At 29.8% G+C, this 20,346-nt stretch overlaps 5 protein-coding genes and 1 pseudogene across 5 annotated transcripts; 5 read left to right on the top strand and 1 right to left on the bottom strand.

Annotated features, from left to right (window-relative positions):
- Nucleotides 1-756: 756 nt before the first annotated feature.
- On the top strand, nucleotides 757-1,260 carry LOC124936935 (cysteine proteinase inhibitor A-like). The gene is made up of 2 exons (XM_047477466.1): nucleotides 757-913; nucleotides 1,003-1,260. Exons 1-2 carry the CDS (start codon nucleotides 806-808, stop codon nucleotides 1,228-1,230), a joined length of 336 nt encoding a protein of 111 aa, XP_047333422.1. The 5' UTR covers nucleotides 757-805; the 3' UTR covers nucleotides 1,231-1,260.
- A 960-nt stretch (nucleotides 1,261-2,220) lies between these two features.
- Nucleotides 2,221-3,026, top strand: LOC124936286. Its single transcript, XM_047476773.1, has 2 exons — nucleotides 2,221-2,573; nucleotides 2,650-3,026. The coding sequence occupies exons 1-2, from the start codon at nucleotides 2,259-2,261 to the stop codon at nucleotides 2,938-2,940; spliced, it is 606 nt and encodes a 201-aa protein (XP_047332729.1). The 5' UTR covers nucleotides 2,221-2,258; the 3' UTR covers nucleotides 2,941-3,026.
- Nucleotides 3,027-3,060: 34 nt separating this feature from the next.
- LOC124933769 (ammonium transporter 1 member 1-like) lies at nucleotides 3,061-4,536 on the bottom strand. The gene has a single exon (XM_047474209.1). The coding sequence runs from the start codon at nucleotides 4,534-4,536 to the stop codon at nucleotides 3,061-3,063; it is 1,476 nt and encodes a 491-aa protein (XP_047330165.1).
- Nucleotides 4,537-7,780: 3,244 nt separating this feature from the next.
- Nucleotides 7,781-11,041, top strand: LOC124933768 (annotated as a pseudogene).
- Nucleotides 11,042-16,587: 5,546 nt separating this feature from the next.
- Nucleotides 16,588-17,291, top strand: LOC124933767 (glycine, alanine and asparagine-rich protein-like). Its single transcript, XM_047474208.1, has one exon. The coding sequence runs from the start codon at nucleotides 16,588-16,590 to the stop codon at nucleotides 17,224-17,226; it is 639 nt and encodes a 212-aa protein (XP_047330164.1). The 3' UTR covers nucleotides 17,227-17,291.
- Nucleotides 17,292-18,801: 1,510 nt separating this feature from the next.
- Nucleotides 18,802-19,316, top strand: LOC124936695 (mitochondrial import receptor subunit TOM9-2-like). The gene has a single exon (XM_047477213.1). The coding sequence runs from the start codon at nucleotides 18,868-18,870 to the stop codon at nucleotides 19,150-19,152; it is 285 nt and encodes a 94-aa protein (XP_047333169.1). The 5' UTR covers nucleotides 18,802-18,867; the 3' UTR covers nucleotides 19,153-19,316.
- The last annotated feature ends 1,030 nt before the right edge of the window (nucleotides 19,317-20,346 follow it).

Raw genomic sequence — 20,346 nt, 5'->3', positions numbered from 1 at the left:
AATTTTAAGATAATATTAAGTAAAATCTCGATTTGAGGTGTTTTTGAATTTATAGAATTTGAGTTATTTAAATAATAAAATTAAAAAAAAAAACATTTTATTATTCTATGTCGGCTGAGAATTGGACCTAGGAAGAAGAACCTGAAAAAAAAACTCTAGCCACAAAAATATATTAATACCAAATTCTTTTTATTAAAAAATTTACAACTTTTCCAAATAATCACCCATCATAACCTTTTAAATAATTAGATTTTTTTTAAACAATCCTTCCCATCCCAGCAACATCATAATTTACTTTTCTTCCTTTTTTTTAAAAAAAAAAAAAAAAAACTTTTATCATCAATAACATAGATTTTGAATAATATTTACAACAATATTTATATTATTTTCATATAAAAATTATTTATTTATGTTAAATTTTATCTTTAATATTTGTTTGTAAAATAGAAATAATGTAATATATTAAAAATAAACAATATTATAAAATATAATGTGATATCAATGATATTTTCATATAAAACCAAAATGATGGGCAATTTAAAATTCACATAATTTGTTTACAATTTGTTTTTTTTCCTTTTTTTAATATTATATTTATGGTGCCCATTACTCTCCCACACATATAGTAGCTTAAGAAATAAGCTTTGAAGCATTGAATTTAAATAATTGATCTGGATTGTATTAAATTTTTCTTCCTCGCCAAAACTTAATCTCTAAGAAATTTTTCAAAAATTTTATATATATATATGAATCCTTATCACTAAATCATAATTATATTATTTATAAGAGATAGAAAGAGAAGATAATGGATGAAATAAAGCTGGGAGGAATTATGGAGAAGGGAGGTGCTGCCAATAGTTTGGAAATTGAAGGTCTGGCTCGATTCGCAATTGAAGATCACAACAAGAAATCTGTAAGACCATTTAATTATAAATCTTTCAAAAGTTTGATTTTTTTCATGCAAATAATTTGATGAAAAATCTGGTTTTTGGATTTGAAAAGAATGCAAAGTTGGAATTGGTGAACATCTTGAAGGTGAAAGAACAGGTTGTGGCTGGATCTATGTATTATATAACTCTTGAGGCAACAGATGCTATGGGTGGTGGTGGTGAAAAGAAAGCTTATGAGACTAAGGTTTGGGTGAAGGAATGGATGGATTTTAAACAGGTTATTGAATTTAAGCTTGTTAATCATGGAGATCATCATGCTTCTTCTTCCCCAACAGTTTAATTAAATCTATATATGTTGTTTTATTTAACTACAATAATTATGTTGTTCATCATCCATTTGTTTTTGTAATTGAATATTGTTCTATCCATTTCAACTTTGGAGTTTTTTTATTAATATATTTGAGCAAAATTGGATGAACCCACAAATCAATTCATATTCCCTATAATCAAATGTCAATTAACACTTTAATTTTCTTTGGTAAAAAGATAATTCTGAGTTTTTTGATTTACTTTTAAAGGAAGAGCGATTCTTATTAGCTTACTTTAGATCATAGTTCGTGAGTTTTAACGAGAGTGGGCGATTATTTGGATACTTCACTCGTCATTTTGCAAACAACTTTATTTAGAAAACAAAGCTATTTATGGGCTGTTGAAGCAAACAAGATTAGTTTTTTTTTATTTTATTCTAAGTAGCAAATTATATTATTAATCAATTAAATAGTATATATATTTATTATTTTTGTTCTTAAATATTGTTATTGAAAAATAGAAAAAGTTTGTTAATTAGACACATAATAGTTTTATTAATATAATTATATTATTATTTTAAGTAGAGTGATTAAAAGGTAAAACTTGTAATTAGAGTCTAAACTATTTGTAAACTCAAATAATATTTTTGAGCTCATAGTGTCAAAGTTTAAGGCGAGTCAACCCCGTATCGTACTATGACCCGAGATCGAGCCCGCTATATTGTAAAAGTTTGAGCTAAGTCTAGTCCGAAATCATTTTGTAAAAGCTTGAGTGGAGTTCAAGCTTGTTATATTGTGAAATTTTGAAATAGAGTCCAAATATAAGATAAAAAAACTCGAGTCTTGATTAACCCACTATATTGTAGAAGTACTATGAGTTAGTACTTAATATTGTAAACTAATTGGCTAGTTTAAAACCCTAAATCAATCCAACCTAATATACTATTTATTTAAATATATAATTTTATGATTCTTATTTTGGTTTTTGGAATATAATTGTGTGGAGTTGGGAGACTCAGCTTACTATATAATAGTGCTCTTTTAAAAGAAGAAGATAATAATGGAAACTTGTGGTTCTCTTTCTCTCCTAAAATCTTATCCTAAATCTCAACAATGGCCGATCCCCTTTATCCAAGCACCTACCTTTTCTTCTTCTTCTTCAATCAACTCAAACCCTAGGCGTCGGACCCAGATTCGATTAGGGTTTGATTCTGGAAAAAACGATATAAATAATGGGAAACAAGGTAAATACTTCGAAAACATTAAGGATCGTTTCAAGAGAAGACGTTGGTGGTCGGAAAAGGATTCGACACCACCGGATCAGCCTCCTCCTGGGATTCTTGACCAGATCATCGAAAGCTCTTTCATACTTAAGGTAATTTATAACCTAGACTTCATCAATCTCTATGAATGTTTGAATTGACTGAAAAAATGGATATGGACAAATTCAGGTATTGAGTGCTTATGGATGGGGACTTCCAATCATCTTGATTTCTTTACTAATAGCATCTGGACCAAAAGCTTTTCTCATGTCAATGGTATTCCCTATTGGGGAATCAACTCTTAACTTGACATTCAAGAAGATGTCATCATTGTTATCATCATCATCATCCCCTGCTTCAACAAAACGCAAGAAGAAGAGGAAGAACCCTAATTTGAAAGAGGAAGATGAAATGGGTGATGAAGAAGAAGAAGTTAGTGGACAAGGTAAAAACCCATCAAACTTTGGTGGGTGGGGTTAGTTCTAGAATAATATATTGATTATTGATAAGAACTAAGAAGAAAACAATATTATTGCAATAATTCAATCAATTTTGTTACAACTATATAACCAAAGAATTATTAAACAAACCCTTATTTCTTTAACTAGTACCAAATGGATTTAGTGTGCTATTTTTTGCATTCTCCTCTAATTCAAAAGCATATGCGAAACCACCATGTCGGGTCATATCCATACCCGCGGTCTCATCCTCGGCCGAGATACGCAACAAATTCAACTTCTTTAAAACTATAAATAACGGACCCATGGTTGCACTCACCCAAGCAATAATCACTAGGATTTGAATCAAGTGTGCCCCCAATAACCGGCCTCCCCCGCCCATGAATAGCCCGTATGGACGACCTTCTTTACCGGGGTACACTTCGTTAACGTACTTCTCGGTGGCGAACAAGGCCGTGAATATTACACCCCATGTGCCACAACCTCCGTGTAGTTGTGCAGCTTCGAGCGGGTCATCGTATTTGACCCGCTCGGCCAACTTATTACATCCGATAAGAACCAGGGCAGCTATGAATCCGCATATGATAGCAGCCCATGGTTCCACGACTGAACATCCAGATGTAATGGCCGCGAATCCTCCTAATAGACCATTGCACACGTCGGTTACGTTCCAATGGCCAGAAATGATTCGTGTTCCGAAAAGCGTTGTTAGTGCCGCAGTGCATCCGGCTAGGGTGGTAGTCACGGCCGTCCTTCCTACCGCGCTCCATTGCCCGTAATAGTATCCACTTTTATACGGGACCAAGATCTTGGCAAACGAGCCCGGGTTAAACCCGTACCATCCGAACCACAAAAGAAACGTCCCTAAGACAACCAATGTGGCACTATGTCCCCGTAGGGTCACGGGTCGACCCGAATGCTCGAAACGTCCTATCCTCGGGCCTTCAATTAAGGCTCCGTATAAACCAGCGATCCCACCCACCATGTGAACCACGCCCGATCCGGCAAAGTCGATTACTCCGGATCCAAACAAGAGGTTTTCGGTGTTCGTGGCGCTTGCCCAACCATCTGAGGACCAAAACCAATGGGAGACAACCGGGTAAACAAAGCCAGTAAGGAAAGACGAGTAGATTAAGTAAGCAACAAATTGTGTCCTTTCCGCTATGGATCCGCTTGTGATCCCTGCAGCTGCGATAGCGAAAGCCCATTGGTAGAGGAAGTAACTATAGTCGAAATTCGATGAAGGGATAGATTTGAGCGCGAAATTATTATGCCCAATGAAACCATTGGATGGACCTCCAAATGCGAAAGCGAATCCAAATAGATAGTAGAAAAGACCACCAGCAGCGGCATCTAGTACATTCGTGAGCATGATGTTCATCGTGTTTTTGGCACGAACCGAGCCCGCGCATAGCATTGCAAAACCTAGTTGCATTGCGAACACGAGATAGGCCGAGAAAAGAAGATACGTCGAATCAACTGCGAATGATGTATCTTTTAAGCTATCGGAGATGGTTGAGAATCGATTGCAAATATAGGCGGCTGCAAGGTTATGATCGGTGGTGTTGGAACTGAAGAACTTGGCTAGATCTTCCGGGGAGCAGACCAAAGAATCCATGGTTTCTAATTCCTAATTCCTATCCAAGGATTAAGAATTTGAATGACTTTAAAAAATAATCTTACTTCTAGTTTAAAAATGAGAGATAGAATCTTATTATGAAATTGTGTGTATAAAATTGTAATATTAAAAAATGTGAACTTTTGTAAATAACTTTGTATGGATTATATGAATTCTATTTATACATAAATTAAACTAATGTAATATTTTTCTTTATTTATTAGAAATGTTTGTAATTAATCTTTTGAATTAAATTAATGATGTATTTTATTATATTTTATTTAACTTTTTTTGTGTAGTCAAAGTTATTGATTTATTTTAGTTTTATGTAATTAAGGGATAATATATAAATACAAAAAAAAAAAAAATTCATTTAAGGAATAATATCTATACATTATTCTCTCTAATAATTTCAAATATAGAAAACAATCCATACACTTAAAAACAAATTGAATTTGGTTAAATATATGAAAAAAACTATAAATATATATCTAAATAAATCACATTTTTAAAGATTATCTCTTATATATATATTAATTACAATAAGATTTTATTAAATTTCTAAATTCAATATATATATATACAAATAATATATTTATCATACAAATATTTTAAGTAAATAAATAAAACTATAAAGGCACAATATTTAATGACTTCACTTTGAAATCCAACCATAATATTCTCATAATCACTTAAAAAATTTCAACAAAACAATAAACTAATTTCTAGTAATGATTTTCACCACATTAACAAAAAAAAAAAAAATACTTAAAACAAATTGTTATCTAAAAAGTTTTTACATAAATTATCACTTTTATTTATACTTTAAATCAAACATTTTTATTTCTAATAATAAAAAATAATTATATATTATAATGTCTAAAATATCCTTATATATTTTTTATTATTTTATCTCATTTTTATTTTATGTAAAATATAATTACTTTATAATTATTATAAAGTGTATTATTATTATTTTCTTAAGATATTTAAATTATTGTATTAAAAAATATAAATAATAGTTTATTAGTGTAATTGTATTTTTTTTAAGTTACAAATATTAATAAAAAGATTAATTATTTATAAAATATATTTTAATATTTGTAAATAAATATATTAATACAAAATTTTATTTAGCTTCATCTAAAACAATACATTATTTTGAAACAATTTAAACAAAAATCAAAATGTTATATTTATGAGAAATTATTATTTAAGAAATTATAGCAAACAAATATTTAATATTTAAAAGTAAGTGAAAAAATTATTAAAAACATATATTATTTTAATAAAGATATTTAAACAAAATTAAAATGAGATTAATAAATTAATTTTTTCTTTTATGAAAATATATATTTTTGAACTGAGCGTGACTACAAGTGTACTGTGCGTAATATATGGGTTATATTGTGTCATTTTTATAAAAAAATAATACTATTTTATTATAATTTGTAATTATCTCTTTACAAGTACAAGACAAGTCACTTATTAAGTATTGAGCTATAACTCAAGCTTTTATATTTTATCAAAATAATATTTGCTAGTGTTTTTTCACTAAAAATATTGTAATCAATGTATAAACCTCAACTTTTTTTATTTAATTTAAATTACAAATTTAAAAAAAAAAATTACTTATCATATATATATATATATGACATAATTTTTTGTATCCAAATGCTTTAAAAAATTATTAGCAAACAATAATAATAATAATAATAAATAGCTTATAATGTTGTTTGTTTTAAATAAAGGTAAAATCATAAAACAAAATTGATTTATAATAATATTATTACATTTAGGTTGATAAATACAATACTTAAAAAAAATATAAAATATAAAATTATTTATTTTATATAATAAATTATTTTAAAATATAAAATATTTAATTTATTTAAAAAAGTAAAATTAATTAAATGTCATACAGATGTAATGGATAATAACAATATTTACTTTATTCAAAATTAATTAATTTTTTGTTACAGTAATCAAATGCAATCTTATTATAATATTATAAAGCTATTAAAAACATTCTGAATATATATCTAAATTATTTAAAAAAAGTATATTTGATATAAATATGTAAGTAACAAATATATATCATGAACATATTATTTGTCCGTAAATATTTAACTTCTCAATAATACCCCTAAATTTTGATTACTTTTAGATATATTTAAAATGATGAATTTGATTAGCCATATCAATGTATACGGTCAGATAAGTCAGATAAATTATGAATAAAAAATTTTAGATTAAAATTAGGTGAATTTTAATTGGGGTCAAATAATCAATTAAATGTGTAATGTTATAGATGTAAAAATTAAGTTTAAAATGATAACATTCAAATATAAACCGTTAAAATATTTTGTTTAATGAATTAAAAATTATATATTTACAAAGAAAGCGGGTTTTGTTAACTTAACAATATGAGTACTTCAGGTATCTAATTTTCCAAGACTTATTTCGAGTCAGGATCGAATTGTCAAAAATTCAAAAATTTATCATGCCTAAATTTGTATCAACACTGAGCATGAAAGTAAGCTATCAAACTTTGAAGGCAATTGAACATGACGGATAAATACTTTTAAAACGATAAATTTGAACCATGATATTAACTCTTCTGAAATTTTATTAAAAAACGGTATATAATATACTCACGTTAATAGGTGAAAAATATAAACGCAAATATCAGAATAGTGTATCAAAAGAACCCAATTCTTTGTAATTACGTCATAAAAAAATAATTTAAATTTAAAAATTTTGAAAAAAAAAATAATTTAAAAAAATGAAAGATGTACATAAAAGAAAAAGAAATGGGGCAATTATAATTTTGGTGGGAGTTTGATCTGGCGCGGGTATATTCAAAAACAAATGCGCCCGTTAACAGACTTTTAAAACAGAATTCTTCATTCACGCTTTTGCCCTTAGTTTGTTATGTTATTTATAATTTTTATAATATATTATTTTATCATTAAAACTTTTTTTAACACGACAATAATCTTATTATATTATTTTGAACCATCCATAAATTAAAACAAATAAATAAATATTATTGAAAAATACTTGTAATCAAATAAAATAATTAAAAAAATATTAATATCAAAGGACAATATAGTCATTTAAACTTAAACAGCATTCTACATATATGTGTCAGTTTCTCTTTCTTTCTCCCTCTCTCAAGTTTTTCTTTCTCTCTCTCAATTGCAGAAGTCTGAAGTCTGAATTTTCTCTCATTTTTCCGATAATGGATTCCTTTGTTCCAATTTACTTCGCCGGAGAATCCTCCGGCGCCGGCGCCGGAACAGAAACCGGTGATTTCTCCCGAACAGGCCTGCTGGTTCCTAAGCTGGAACTGGAACTGAAGACTGAACCTGCCGATGATGTTCCTTCTGAAGTTCATCTCTCACAGAGTTCAAACCCTAGTTTCTCACCCGATAGACGTCGTAGGGTTCCTGAATCTCAACAACAGATCTCGCTGCTCAATGATCTGAATCGATATACAGAGATATCGTCCGCTGCTACTGAGATCAATCTTGCAGACAATCTTGCACATAGGCGTTACTGCATGGCGATGAGGAGAGAAATCGAGAACAGCGGTGATGCAAGCCTCCTATGGGATATCTTGAAGCAGTTGCATGTCGACAATTTCTTGCCGATTGAGGAGGTTGAGTCCTCTTGTGAAATGAACGGAAAACGTTCATCGGAGCTGGTTAGGGCTTTGGATCTGACTGCTGATATGGAAAACTGCTTCTTACGACTGATGAGGAGCTCGAGGATGACGTACGATTCATTACTGGTTCATCTGGTTACAGAGGAAGAGAAGAAAGAACGATTAGGTCTAAATCCAACACCGCACTACCGTGGAGATTTGAAGGCGGCGAGAATGATGAGAGAAATCGGACTCTGGGAGAATCGTCATAAGAGAATAATTGGTTCGATTCCAGGCGTTCAAGTCGGTGATGTGTTCTTGTACAGGATGGAACTGTGTGTTCTTGGTTTGCATGGTTATGTTCAAGCTGGTATAGACTTTGTTCCATCCGGCCAAAGCAAGAACGGAGAACCAATTGCTACCAGTATAGTCATATCAGGAGGATATGAAGATGACGAAGATTCTGGTAACACTATCATTTACACAGGGCAAGGTGGTCAGGCGTACAATAATCACAGTCAAATAACTCACCAGAAACTAAAAGGAGGCAATCTTGCTCTGGAGAGGAGCATGCGTCACGGAATAGAAATCAGAGTCATCCGTGGGATAAAGTATGATCGAAGCAGTACAGGTAAACTGTACGTTTACGATGGTCTATACCGGGTCATGAAGACCTGGTTCGATGTGGGGAAATCCGGGTTCGGAATCTATAAATACAGGCTAGTCAGATTGGGAAACCAATCTGTAACTGGAAGTTCCGTTATGAGGTTTGCTGAAATCCTCAGAACTGGATTACACAATGGCTATATCTCTCTGGATATATCCAAGGGAATAGAGAAACAGCCTGTTTCTCTATTCAACGACGTAGACAACGATCAAGAGCCAATCCACCATATCTACATACCGACAAGCCTTTTCCCTGTTGTTCCTCGCAGCAATCAGGGATGCGACTGTGTTCACGGTTGTTCAGATACCTGCGCCTGCTCTCTGAAGAACGGAGGCGAAATCCCCTATGACAAAAATGGGATTCTCATAAGAGGGAAGCCAGTGATCTATGAATGTGGTTCAAGTTGCAAGTGTTCTATGAGTTGTCGCAATCGAGTAACACAGAGAGGTTTAAAGAAGAGATTCGAAGTGTTTAGGACAAATGATCGAAGGTGGGGAGTTCGTTGTTTGGATCTGATTCAATCTGGTTCGTACATATGCGAATACGCTGGAGTGGCGCTGACTATGAATCAAGCCAGAGTGTTTTCAGTGACTGAAGAACTGTTGATCTACTCAAATCAATTTGGGGATAGATGGAGCGAATGGGGTGATTTGTTGCCTGTTTTTCCAAACTATGTTCAACCTACGCAACCATTAGTACCCTTATCGGAGTTTGCATTGCATGTAATGGGGAGGAGGAATTTCGCGTTTTATATTAGCCATAACAATTCTACTCCTAATGTGTTTGTTCAGAAGGTGGTGTTTGGTCCTGAAAGTTTGGAGCCTCCTCATTTGATGCTGTTTGCTAGTCAGAATATCCCACCTTTGAGAGAGCTGGGACTTGATTATGGAGTTGGCAATGGGACCAAAGATTCTAAGGTGATTGTACTCTGAGAAGTAGAGGAAGTTGGTGCTTAGTCAGGTACAATTTTACTTCCTTTCCCTTCCCTTCATTCTATAATATGCTTAAACAAGATGAGCAAATGACTGGATTTACTTCTGTTGTAGACTTTGTTGTATTGTTGTTGTTGTTGTTGATAGATGTTTTCCTTTTCCCCAATTGGAACCTCTGTTTTCAATGTGTCTGGAGTTTGAACAATGTTGTAGACTTTGTTATAGTGTTGTTGTTGAAGATTGGTTTTTACTTTTACCCAATTTGAACCTCTGTTTTTAATATATTTCGAGTTTGAAAAATGTTTCTGAGTCTTTTTCTTTCAATTTTTGAGTTTAAAATTGTTATGCCTGAATCGAGCATGAAACATTTTCAATGTTGAATGAGTAAAGTAATAGTATTTATTGAGACTAGATTATGGATGTTCAATTTTTTATATGGGATAGAAGTTTTAATTAATTGTTGGAAATGTATCAAAAAAATTGGGTTGGAATTTGAGAATGTCTAATTTTTTGGTATGTGGTGATATATTTGTAGAATGGAATTTTGTTTTTTTGGTATGTAATCTTGAGTTAGATGCATTATAGATCTTAAAATATTTTTGGTATGTATTATATGCTTTTGTTTTTGGAATTTTAGATTATTCTTAAATGAGATTTTTTGGTATAAATTTTTTGAATGAAATTTAGTATTTCTTGAAAACAAAATGAAAATAACATTAGATGATATTTTAAGTTATCCAACAATATTTTTATACTTATACCTCATATACAAATTTCATATATAAAATTATAACTAGTACCTACATACAAGACTTTTGAACATATATTTTTAATATTATTATTATATATATATATATATATATAATAATTTTATTAATTATTATTAGTTTTTTTATAATTTAATTAAATCATAAATAATATTATTCAATTATATATAATAATAATTTTATTTTATGCAACCAACAAATAATTAAATATAATAATAATTTTATTTTATACAACTAACAAAGAATATTTAAACTAAATAAATATAAATCAAATCAAATTTATATTATCATTAATTAAAATTTCATTAATTAATAAATATAAATATATTAAAAATAATAATGATAATAAAATATTAATAATATATTTTTTATTTTCAAATTTTTGATTTTGTTTTAATTAATTAAAAGAGTAAATTTGTGTTTGTATCCTTATACTATTTTTATATCATAAGCTGATAAATAAATTGGAAAGTTATTTATGTACAAGTAAAAATAACCCATTAGAAATATTTTTATTTTTATTTTTATTTTTTTTGAAAAAGTAAATTATAACTATGTAATTAAAAAATCCAAAAGGAGATACATGTGCATCTGAACTAGAAAAGAAAAACTTTTGTCTAAGTTTTTTTGTTTTAATTTTAATAAAACAACTTAGAAAAAAAAAACTCGAATACAAGCATACAAACATATATAAAACAACGTACAAGTAAACAATCAAACAAATGAGATTTAACGCATCTTCAAGTTGGTAATTCTCGCGACTTCTTAAAACTTGATACACCAATCTTGATCGATTATTTGGAATGGTAGAAATTCGCTTCCACGTATGAAAAAGAACATGCCCATCTATGACAATCTCGTCAAATCTGATTCTCCAAATTGTACTTGTATAAGGACACTCTCCTAGAATGTGGGCAATTGCCTCTTCCTAGTTCAAACATAAAACACAAGGGAATTGTAATATATTTGCTAACTCTATTTCTTGTCCTAAGTTTTTCAAAAAAAAAAAAAAAAAAGTAAGAAAAAACAATTTGATGTTAGGAATAGGGATGACAATGAGTATCCGTATGCCCGATACCCGTGGGTACCCGATGGTCGGGTTCGGGTATTTTAAATCGGGGTCGGGGTCGGGTATGGGGAGGGAAGAAGGTACCCAATCGGGTACGAGGTCAGGGATGAAGAGTATGCAAAACTCCGATCCGATACCCGACTATATTAATATTAATATATACATATTATATATATATTTATTTATTTATTTATTGCTAAATATTAATGTGACCTTTCATATCCCATTATTATCTTTATAATAAATACATCATTTAATTTAATTTGATCTTGTCTACACTCCACTTTTACCCATATTTTCATCACTTCCCGTATTTCTTTTTTTATTATAAAAAACTTATTTCCTCATAATCACTCTTTTATCTTATCTCTTCATCTTCAACTATCAAAAATTATTTTTCTCTCTCATCCTTCTTCATCTTATCTCTTAATATTTTTTAATATTTCTTCTTCAATTATACTAACAACAAAGTTGTTATTTGTTGTTATGTTTTTCAACATCTATAACATCTTATATAGATAAATAATGTTTCTATTTTTTTCTATTTTGATATTATTACTTTCAAGTTATTTATTGTTTAGTTATTCATTAATGTTTTTTTATAGTAAAATATATAAATTTAGACTTTATTCGGGTAATAGGGTACCCATCGGGTTCGGAGTCGAGGTTGGGTAGTAAAATGGAAATCGGGTACGAGAATGGGTACATCACTACACGGCGGGTAGGGTACTCGTTGCCATCCCTAGTCATGAGTGATCTTAGTAGATCAAACCAAATGAGCCCGACAATTTATCCCCTAGCTTCGGATATTCTACAACGCTATGCTCGAATTGAGCTTATCAATAACCTCAACTTTCCACACTTGTAGGGCTGCAAATGAGCCGAGTCGACCTACAAGCTCGGTTCGACTCGAAAATTTTGAACTAAAATTAATTTTTAAACTCGAGCTCGAACTCGAGTTCGAACTCGGACTCAAACTCAAGCTCGAACTCGAGTTCGAACTCGGACTCAAACCAAAATTTATTTTCAAAATAAAAATATAAAACTTTCATACATATTCAGCATTTAAAACATGATATTTCAAAATAAAATATCAAATAATCATAAATATTCAAAATTTCAAAAATGATAGTCCAAGCTCCAAAAACATCAAACCACTATTACTATTCAAAATTCTAAAACATAAAATTTCAAAATTAGAGTATAAAATAATATAAATTGTTTTAACATTCAATATATTAATCGTTTTTAAGGCGGTCTTCAAACATAACAAACGTACTTACTTGCAGTCAATAATATAAAATGTTTATGCTTAAAAATAATTAAAATAAAAATACATATTAAAAAATATTTAAAATTTAACTTATACATTATGAAGTATATATTATAAAAAAAAATATATTAGACATAATTTATATTAAATATTATTATATATATTTATATTATTTAAAGGCAAGTATAACAAGAATTTATTAATTTATTTATAACTAGAATATATTCATTTTTCCTCAACATATTATATATAATATATACTATCATTTTTTTTTTAATTTTTATTATAAATATATTAACATTTTATATCTCTTTTAATATTATATATAATATATTAACTTTTTTTATCTCCATCAATATTATATATAATATACTAATTATTATATTTTTATCCATACATTTTTTTCCAATGATTCAATCCTAATATGAATTAAAAATCATTATATATCAACCCTAATATAAATTTAAAATTATTATTATATACTATTTTTATATCATGAGATAAATAAATTGGAAAGATATTTATGTACAAGTAAAAATAATCCATTAGAAATATTTTTATTTTTATTTTTTTGAAAAACAAATTATAACTATGTAATAAAAAAATCCAAAAGGAAATACATGTGCATCTGAAATAGGAAAAAACAACTCTTTTTGCCTAAGTTGTTTTGTCTTAATTTTAATAAAACAAGGTGAAAAAAATTAAACTCGAATACAAACATACAAACAACGTACAAGTAAACAATCAAACAAATGAGATTTAACGCATCTTCATGTTGGTAATTCTCGCGACTTCTTAAAACTTGATACACCAATCTTGATCGATTATTTGGAATGGTAGAAATTCGTGGAACCACGTGTGAATAAGAACATGCCCATCTATGACAATCTCATCAAATTTGATTCTCCAAATTGTACTTGTATAAGAACACTCTCCTAGAAAATGTAGGCAATTGCCTCTTCCCCTGTTCAAACATAAAACACAAGTGAATTGTAATATATTTGCTAACTCTATCTCTTGTCCTAAGTTTTTCCAAAAAAGTAAGCAAAAAAACAATTTGATGTCAGGAGTGATCTTAGTAGATCAAACCAAATGAGCCCGACAATTTATCCCCTAGCTTCGGATATTCTGCCAACGCTATGCTCGAATTGAGCTTATCCATAACCTCAACTTTCCACACATGTAGGGCTGCAAATGAGCCGAGTCGAGCTCGAACCAGCTTGAGCTCGAGCTCGACTCGAACAAGTTTCTAAATTTGAGTTCGAGCTCGAGCTCGATTATTAAACTACAAGCTCGGTTCGACTCAAAAATTTTGAACTAAAATTAATTTTTAAACTCGAGCTCGAACTCGGACTCAAACCAAAATTTATTTTCAAAATAAAAATATAAAACTTTTATACTTATTCAGCATTTAAAATATGATATTTCAAAATAAAATATCAAATAATCATAAATATTCAAAATTTTAAAAATGATAGTCCAAACTCCAAAAACATTGAACTACCGTTACTATTCTAAATTCTAAAAATAAAATTTCAAAATTAAAGTACAAAATAATATAAATTGTTTGAACATTCAATATATTAATCGTTTTTAAGGTTGTTCTTCAAATATAACAAACGTAATATGAAATATTTATGCCTAAAAATAATTAAAATAAAAATACATATTAAAAAAATATCTAAAATTTAACTTATACATTAAGAAGTAGATATTGTTAAAAAAAATATTAGACATATTTTATATTAAATATTATTATATATATTTAAATTATTTAAGTATAAATATAACAATAATTTATTAATTTATTTATAAATTCATTTTCCCTCTCAACATAATATATATAATATCATTTTTTTTAATTTTTATTATACATAATTTATTAATATTTTATATCCCTTTCAATATTATATATAATATATTAACTTTTTTTTATCTCCATCAATATTATATATAATATACTAATTATTACATCCTTATCTAATTATTACATCCTTATCTTTTCATTTTTTTTCTCATTGATCCAATCTTAACATGAATTAAAAATCATTATATATCAACCCTAATATAAATTCAAAATTATTATTATATATAATAATGTCTCTATATTTATCTAACCTCTAATATATATATATATATATATATAGTAATAATAATAATAATATTAATATTTTTTTATATTTTTCTTATAAGCATAAATTTCTCATAATATATATAAAAAAAAGTTATTTTAGAGTAGAAATAAAAATAAATAAATTTTAATTTACATGTAAGTCTTGTAAATAAATGAGAGAAATGTTATAGATAAAAGATAATATAAAAAATAGTGAAAGAAATATTGAAGGTGGAAAAGGAAGAAAAATATGAAATGGCGATGAAAAAGAGGAAATTGTGAATACGAAATAGTGAAGACGGAAAAATAAGAAGAAAATGAAATTGTGAAGAAGAAGATGAAATGGCAATGAAGAAGATGAAATTGTGAAGGCATAATAGAAAGAAGAAAAGCGGCAATGAAGAAGATGAAATTGTGAAGGCAGAATAGAAAGAAGAAAAGCGGCAAACAATATTGTATAAACTATAAATTAGGGTTTTGCTTTAGATAAATATAATATAATAGTGTGGATTGGGCTTATTATAGGAGCTTTGAAAAGAGAGGTAAAATATATATATATATATATATATATATTGTTTTAAATTTTAATATTAAATAAATAAATATATTATATTATCATGTTCGAAAAAACTCGACAAGTCATCGAGCAATCTTTATATGAGTTCGAGTTCGGCTCTAATATTAAACGAGCCGAGTTTGAGCTCGGCTTAAACTCGATCAAAGTTAAGCTCAAGTCGAGCTTTAATCGAGTTGATCGCAAGTAGCTCACGAGCGACTTGACTCATTTGTAGCTCTACACACATTACACACATGTGTTATAGGGTTCATTGAAAATTCGATTATTTTTTTCAAAAATTCTCCTCTTCAGACATGAGTCTCTCTTTTAATGTCACACACCTTACCTTAGCAATTTTGTACTCTCTTCTTATCCTTATCTAAACTCTTTCAAACTCCTATTTGTCGAGAATTGATTGGCCTCCGCATTAGAATTCTTATATTTATATAATAAACTAGAAATGCTATAAAAACAAAATTAAAACTCACTCCCTTACAACCACTTTTTATTGCTTATAGTTCTTGGGATTGTTCACTTAGAATGTGTTTCTATTTCTTCTTTTATATAATTTAAATTTTATATCACTTTTAATTTGTTTCACAAAAACAAAAGTTCATAAAATGTTTTGTTTCACTTTTAATTTCTATTTCTAATCATAAGAATTTTTGTTAGTCAACACTTTTTAATATTATGTTTTGTTTGTAAAGTGTTAAAATTTATTAGTTTGCATAGACGGTTAATTAACATTCTAGTCAATATAGATATATTTGTAGAATGAATATATACATACTCAATTTCTTAAAATAACCTTTCTATTTTGGGCATTAAAAAAACAAAGGATGGAGATTTAGATGACCTCAAATTTAGGAGCAAAACATTGTGAATCACAAAACATTAATAACAGATCTTATTTTGGTTAGCTCCTCCTTCAAGGGAGAAAAAAAAGCACTATGGACATCTCATTCCTTTTGTCCTTCCTAAAACTCGATTAATTCTAGTTGACCACCCCAAAACAAAAAAATTGAATGGCACGCGACACCGTTAAACCACCTGCGACACCTGTATTGGCACGAAAGATCATGGTGGTGGCTGAGCCCACACGCGAGTCAGCATCCGCTCTCCAATATGCTCTTGCCCATGCAGTTGTAGAGGAGGACACCCTCATTCTTTTGCACCTCGATAGTCCTAACATGTGGAAGAATCCCCTCGTTACCCTTTTTAAAAGGACCCCTTCTACAACCGCTAGTTCCTTTGCATCCGCCACCTCCCTCATGATGGACATGAGCAAGTTAGGCGTGGGAGGTGGCGTGGGAGGTAGTTGTGGAGGTGGAGGTGGAGGCGGCGGAGGCGGAGGTGGAGGCGGCGGAGGCGGAGGCAGTGGTGGAGGAGGAGGTAGTGGATGTGGCGGTTATGGTGGTGGTGGAGGAACGGGAGGAGTAGGAGTAGGAGGAACAATAGGGGGAGGAGGAGAGGTTGATTTCATCGACGTTTTAAAGCAAGTATGCGAAAAGGCTCAACCGAAACTCAAAGTGCAAGTCGAGAAGGTGGTAGTCATGGATCCGAGGGATAAACCAAACTTAATCCTTCACCATAGCACGTATCACTCCGTGGATCTACTTGTCATAGGCCAAAGGAGAAGTCTATCAAATGATATATTAAGGTAACAAGTCAAAAATTTCATAATAATATTTAGTTCTATCTAAAATGATATTTATTTGTGTAAATAATTTACTAGGCAAATGAAGAGTGGATCCTTAAGAGGGGGAATAGACACGGCAGAATACTTAATTGAGAATAGCAAATGCAGTTGTGTGGCTGTCCAAAGGAAAGGTCAAAATGCAGGCTTCATTCTCAATACTAAAACCCATAGAAATTTTTGGCTATTGGCATGAAATGATTCACTTTTAGATTATTATTATTATTACTATTACTATTAAGTTGGGGGTTAATTTTGAAATGGTTGTGGAAAGTTAAGGGCTTCTCAATGTAAAACAAAGGAGTCAAATTTGTCCATATTACTATTTTATTTTATTTTATTTTTGAAAAAATCTCTATAGACTAAATCAAATGTGAATGATGCCCCCCATGTAATTAACAGGTTAATTGTTTGTTTGTCTGTTTTGTGGGAATATATCATCATCTAATGTTTTGGTTTTGCCCATTTCAATCAAACATTATTATTTTCTTTTCAAATATGTCATTCCTATTTGTATTTGCTTTAAGTTAAAATCTTAATTATAAAATTTATAGATATTTAGTTCAAGTAATACATTTAAAATATCAAATTACTTTAAAATTTTACAATTTGAAATGAGATAAAAAAAAATAGACAAATTTAGTTAAACTCTTAAACTTTTTTAAATGATTTTATCAATTTATAAATTATTTAGATTTTATAAATGAATTTATATTTTTAAATTATTACCTGTTTAAATAAATAAATTCATTTAATTAATTTTATAATTATTAATTTTAATATTATTTATTTTTTAAATTAATTATATTAAAAATTAACGTGTGCGGATATCTTACACTGAATTTGTCGATTTTCTAAATCGAATCTCATTTAATTGTCAAGATCATAACATTGTGTGGGATCCACAATGATCGTTTGAGATTGTTGAAAGTTTTGTGATTCCTCTCCCACTAAATTATTTATCAAAAAATAATAGAGATATAGTCACATTGTCTAAGACATGTAAATCTAACTGTCGCCTCAATTCACGTTCCCGTCACACACCAATGATTCCCAACATAATTCAATGAATACGAGTAATGTTACAAAGAATACTCTAAAGAACTTCTCCACCTGTTTGAGACACAACCAACATTGATTAACTAAGATAAGACATTTGTGTATACATCTATCATCATCATTTAGAAGATTCTCACTACTTATCGCACTCAACCCGAAAAAAATGATTTTAATGAAAACCCTAAACTTTCATAATTTCTCTCAAAAACAAGAAAGTTGGAACAACTCTATCTTATTGAAAATTGTCCCACATTAAAATTATCCATATTCTTCTATCGCATTTTGGTTCATTCGGAGACACCCTTTATTAGCCACTAAAATTTTGGAATTTATGAATGATCCATAATTTTAATTGTATATGGAGTATGGAGTTGGGGATTAAAAAAGTGGAAGAAGAATGAGTAATATTTGAAAATAAAGCCCATCATTAAAGCCCAAAGATAAGCCCATAAAAATCGGATGAAACCCTAGGCGGTTTGATCTATGCGATTCTCACCGTCACTGAATCATCATCGTCTGATCTTCCCTCCTCTCTGTCTCTCAATCTCTAATGGCGTCTCGAGGCGGTATCCTATCGAAGTTTTCAAACGCCGTCTCCCAATCTCCGATTGTCTACCGAGGAAAGCGAGCGGCTTCTGACGTAGGTTACGTGGCGAATCGCCTCCTAGAATCCACCAAAAAAGCTGCTTGGATCGCTGGTACGACCTTCCTTATTCTGATCGTCCCTCTCATCATCGAAATGGATCGCGAACAGCAGCTTAACGAACTCGATATGCAACAGGCTAGTCTTCTTGGAACTCCTTCCCTCGGCTCCACCGCAGGCCCATTAAATTGATTTGTTTTTCATTCAATTGCGAATATTCGAATCGGTTCTTGCAATTTGAGGCTTCTTGTTGGATTTGGGGTTTAGGGTTTTATTATATGTTGATGAAATTAGTAACATGATCATGTGTTATGGTATAACATTTTAAGTATAGTTACTGTTATGTTATTAGTGTAGATCTTCATTTGCTTTATATATTTGATAGTTTTAGGATGAGGATTGAGGTTTGATTCTTGCTGGTTTGTTGTTAATGGGATAAGTAATTAGGCAAGAAGAAGATGAACCCTAAATATAAATGCAGTATGCAAATCCAAATCTTTCTTTAGTTTTAGCAGGCATAAAATCTTGATGAACCGTAATTCTTTCTTTAGTTTCAGCCAAAAGAAGAACCCTAATTCTAGGTGCAAATTGCAAATTCATATCTTTCTTTAGTTTCAGAAGGCCTAAATGATGAACCCTAAATCTTTCTTTAGTTTCAGCAAAAAGAAGATGAACCCTAATTCTAGGTGCAGGTTGCAAATTCATATCTTTCTTTAGTTTCAGCAGGGCCTAAAATCTTGATGAACCCAAAATCATTCTTTAGTTTCAGCAAAAAGAAGATGAACCCTAATTCTAGATGCATGATGCAAATCCAAATCATTCCTTAGTGTCAGCAGGTCTAAAATCTTGATGACCCAAAGTCTTTCTTTAGTTTCAGCAAAAAGAAGATGAAAACCCTAATTCTAGATGCAGGTTGCAAATTCAAATCTTTCTTTAGTTTCAGCAGGTCTAAAATCTTGACGAAAAATCTTTCTTTAGTTTCAGCAAAAAGAAGATAAACCCTAATTCTAGATGCTGCAAATCCAAATCTTTCTTTAGTTTGAGCAGGTCTAAAATCTTTATGAACCCTAAATCTTTCTTTATTTTCAGCATAAAAAGATAAACCCTAATTCTAGATGCTGCAAAAAGAAGTTTTTTTAACCTTTAAATGGGTTAGATCTTCTCTAATTTTTAGAGAGATATACATGTTAATGATAATTATTTTTATGTAAATTCTTGTTAAAATACTCTGTTTTGTATGAATAATATTTGATGGTTTTTAAATAACTTAACCATTTTTAAACTTTTGTCATAGTCAAACAACTCAATCACAATATGCTATCTTCACATATCTTTCTATTATAGATCAATACTCTTATAAATGTTTGCAATTCTCACTTAAAATTT

The sequence above is a fragment of the Impatiens glandulifera genome, chromosome 4 (genome assembly GCF_907164915.1).
Source record: "Impatiens glandulifera chromosome 4, dImpGla2.1, whole genome shotgun sequence".
Lineage (NCBI taxonomy): Eukaryota > Viridiplantae > Streptophyta > Magnoliopsida > Ericales > Balsaminaceae > Impatiens > Impatiens glandulifera.
The sequence above is the reverse complement of the archived record's forward strand: the minus strand, read 5'-3'. Positions and strand labels throughout refer to the sequence as shown.

Coding starts and splice junctions, on each gene's coding strand:
- LOC124936935 (XM_047477466.1), top strand. CDS start 806: ATGGATGAAATAAAGCTGGGAGGAATTATGGAGAAGGGAGGTGCTGCC. Junction 914..1,002: donor AAGATCACAACAAGAAATCT/GTAAGACCATTT, acceptor GGATTTGAAAAG/AATGCAAAGTTGGAATTGGT.
- LOC124936286 (XM_047476773.1), top strand. CDS start 2,259: ATGGAAACTTGTGGTTCTCTTTCTCTCCTAAAATCTTATCCTAAATCT. Junction 2,574..2,649: donor AAAGCTCTTTCATACTTAAG/GTAATTTATAAC, acceptor GGACAAATTCAG/GTATTGAGTGCTTATGGATG.
- LOC124933769 (XM_047474209.1), bottom strand. CDS start 4,536: ATGGATTCTTTGGTCTGCTCCCCGGAAGATCTAGCCAAGTTCTTCAGT.
- LOC124933767 (XM_047474208.1), top strand. CDS start 16,588: ATGGCACGCGACACCGTTAAACCACCTGCGACACCTGTATTGGCACGA.
- LOC124936695 (XM_047477213.1), top strand. CDS start 18,868: ATGGCGTCTCGAGGCGGTATCCTATCGAAGTTTTCAAACGCCGTCTCC.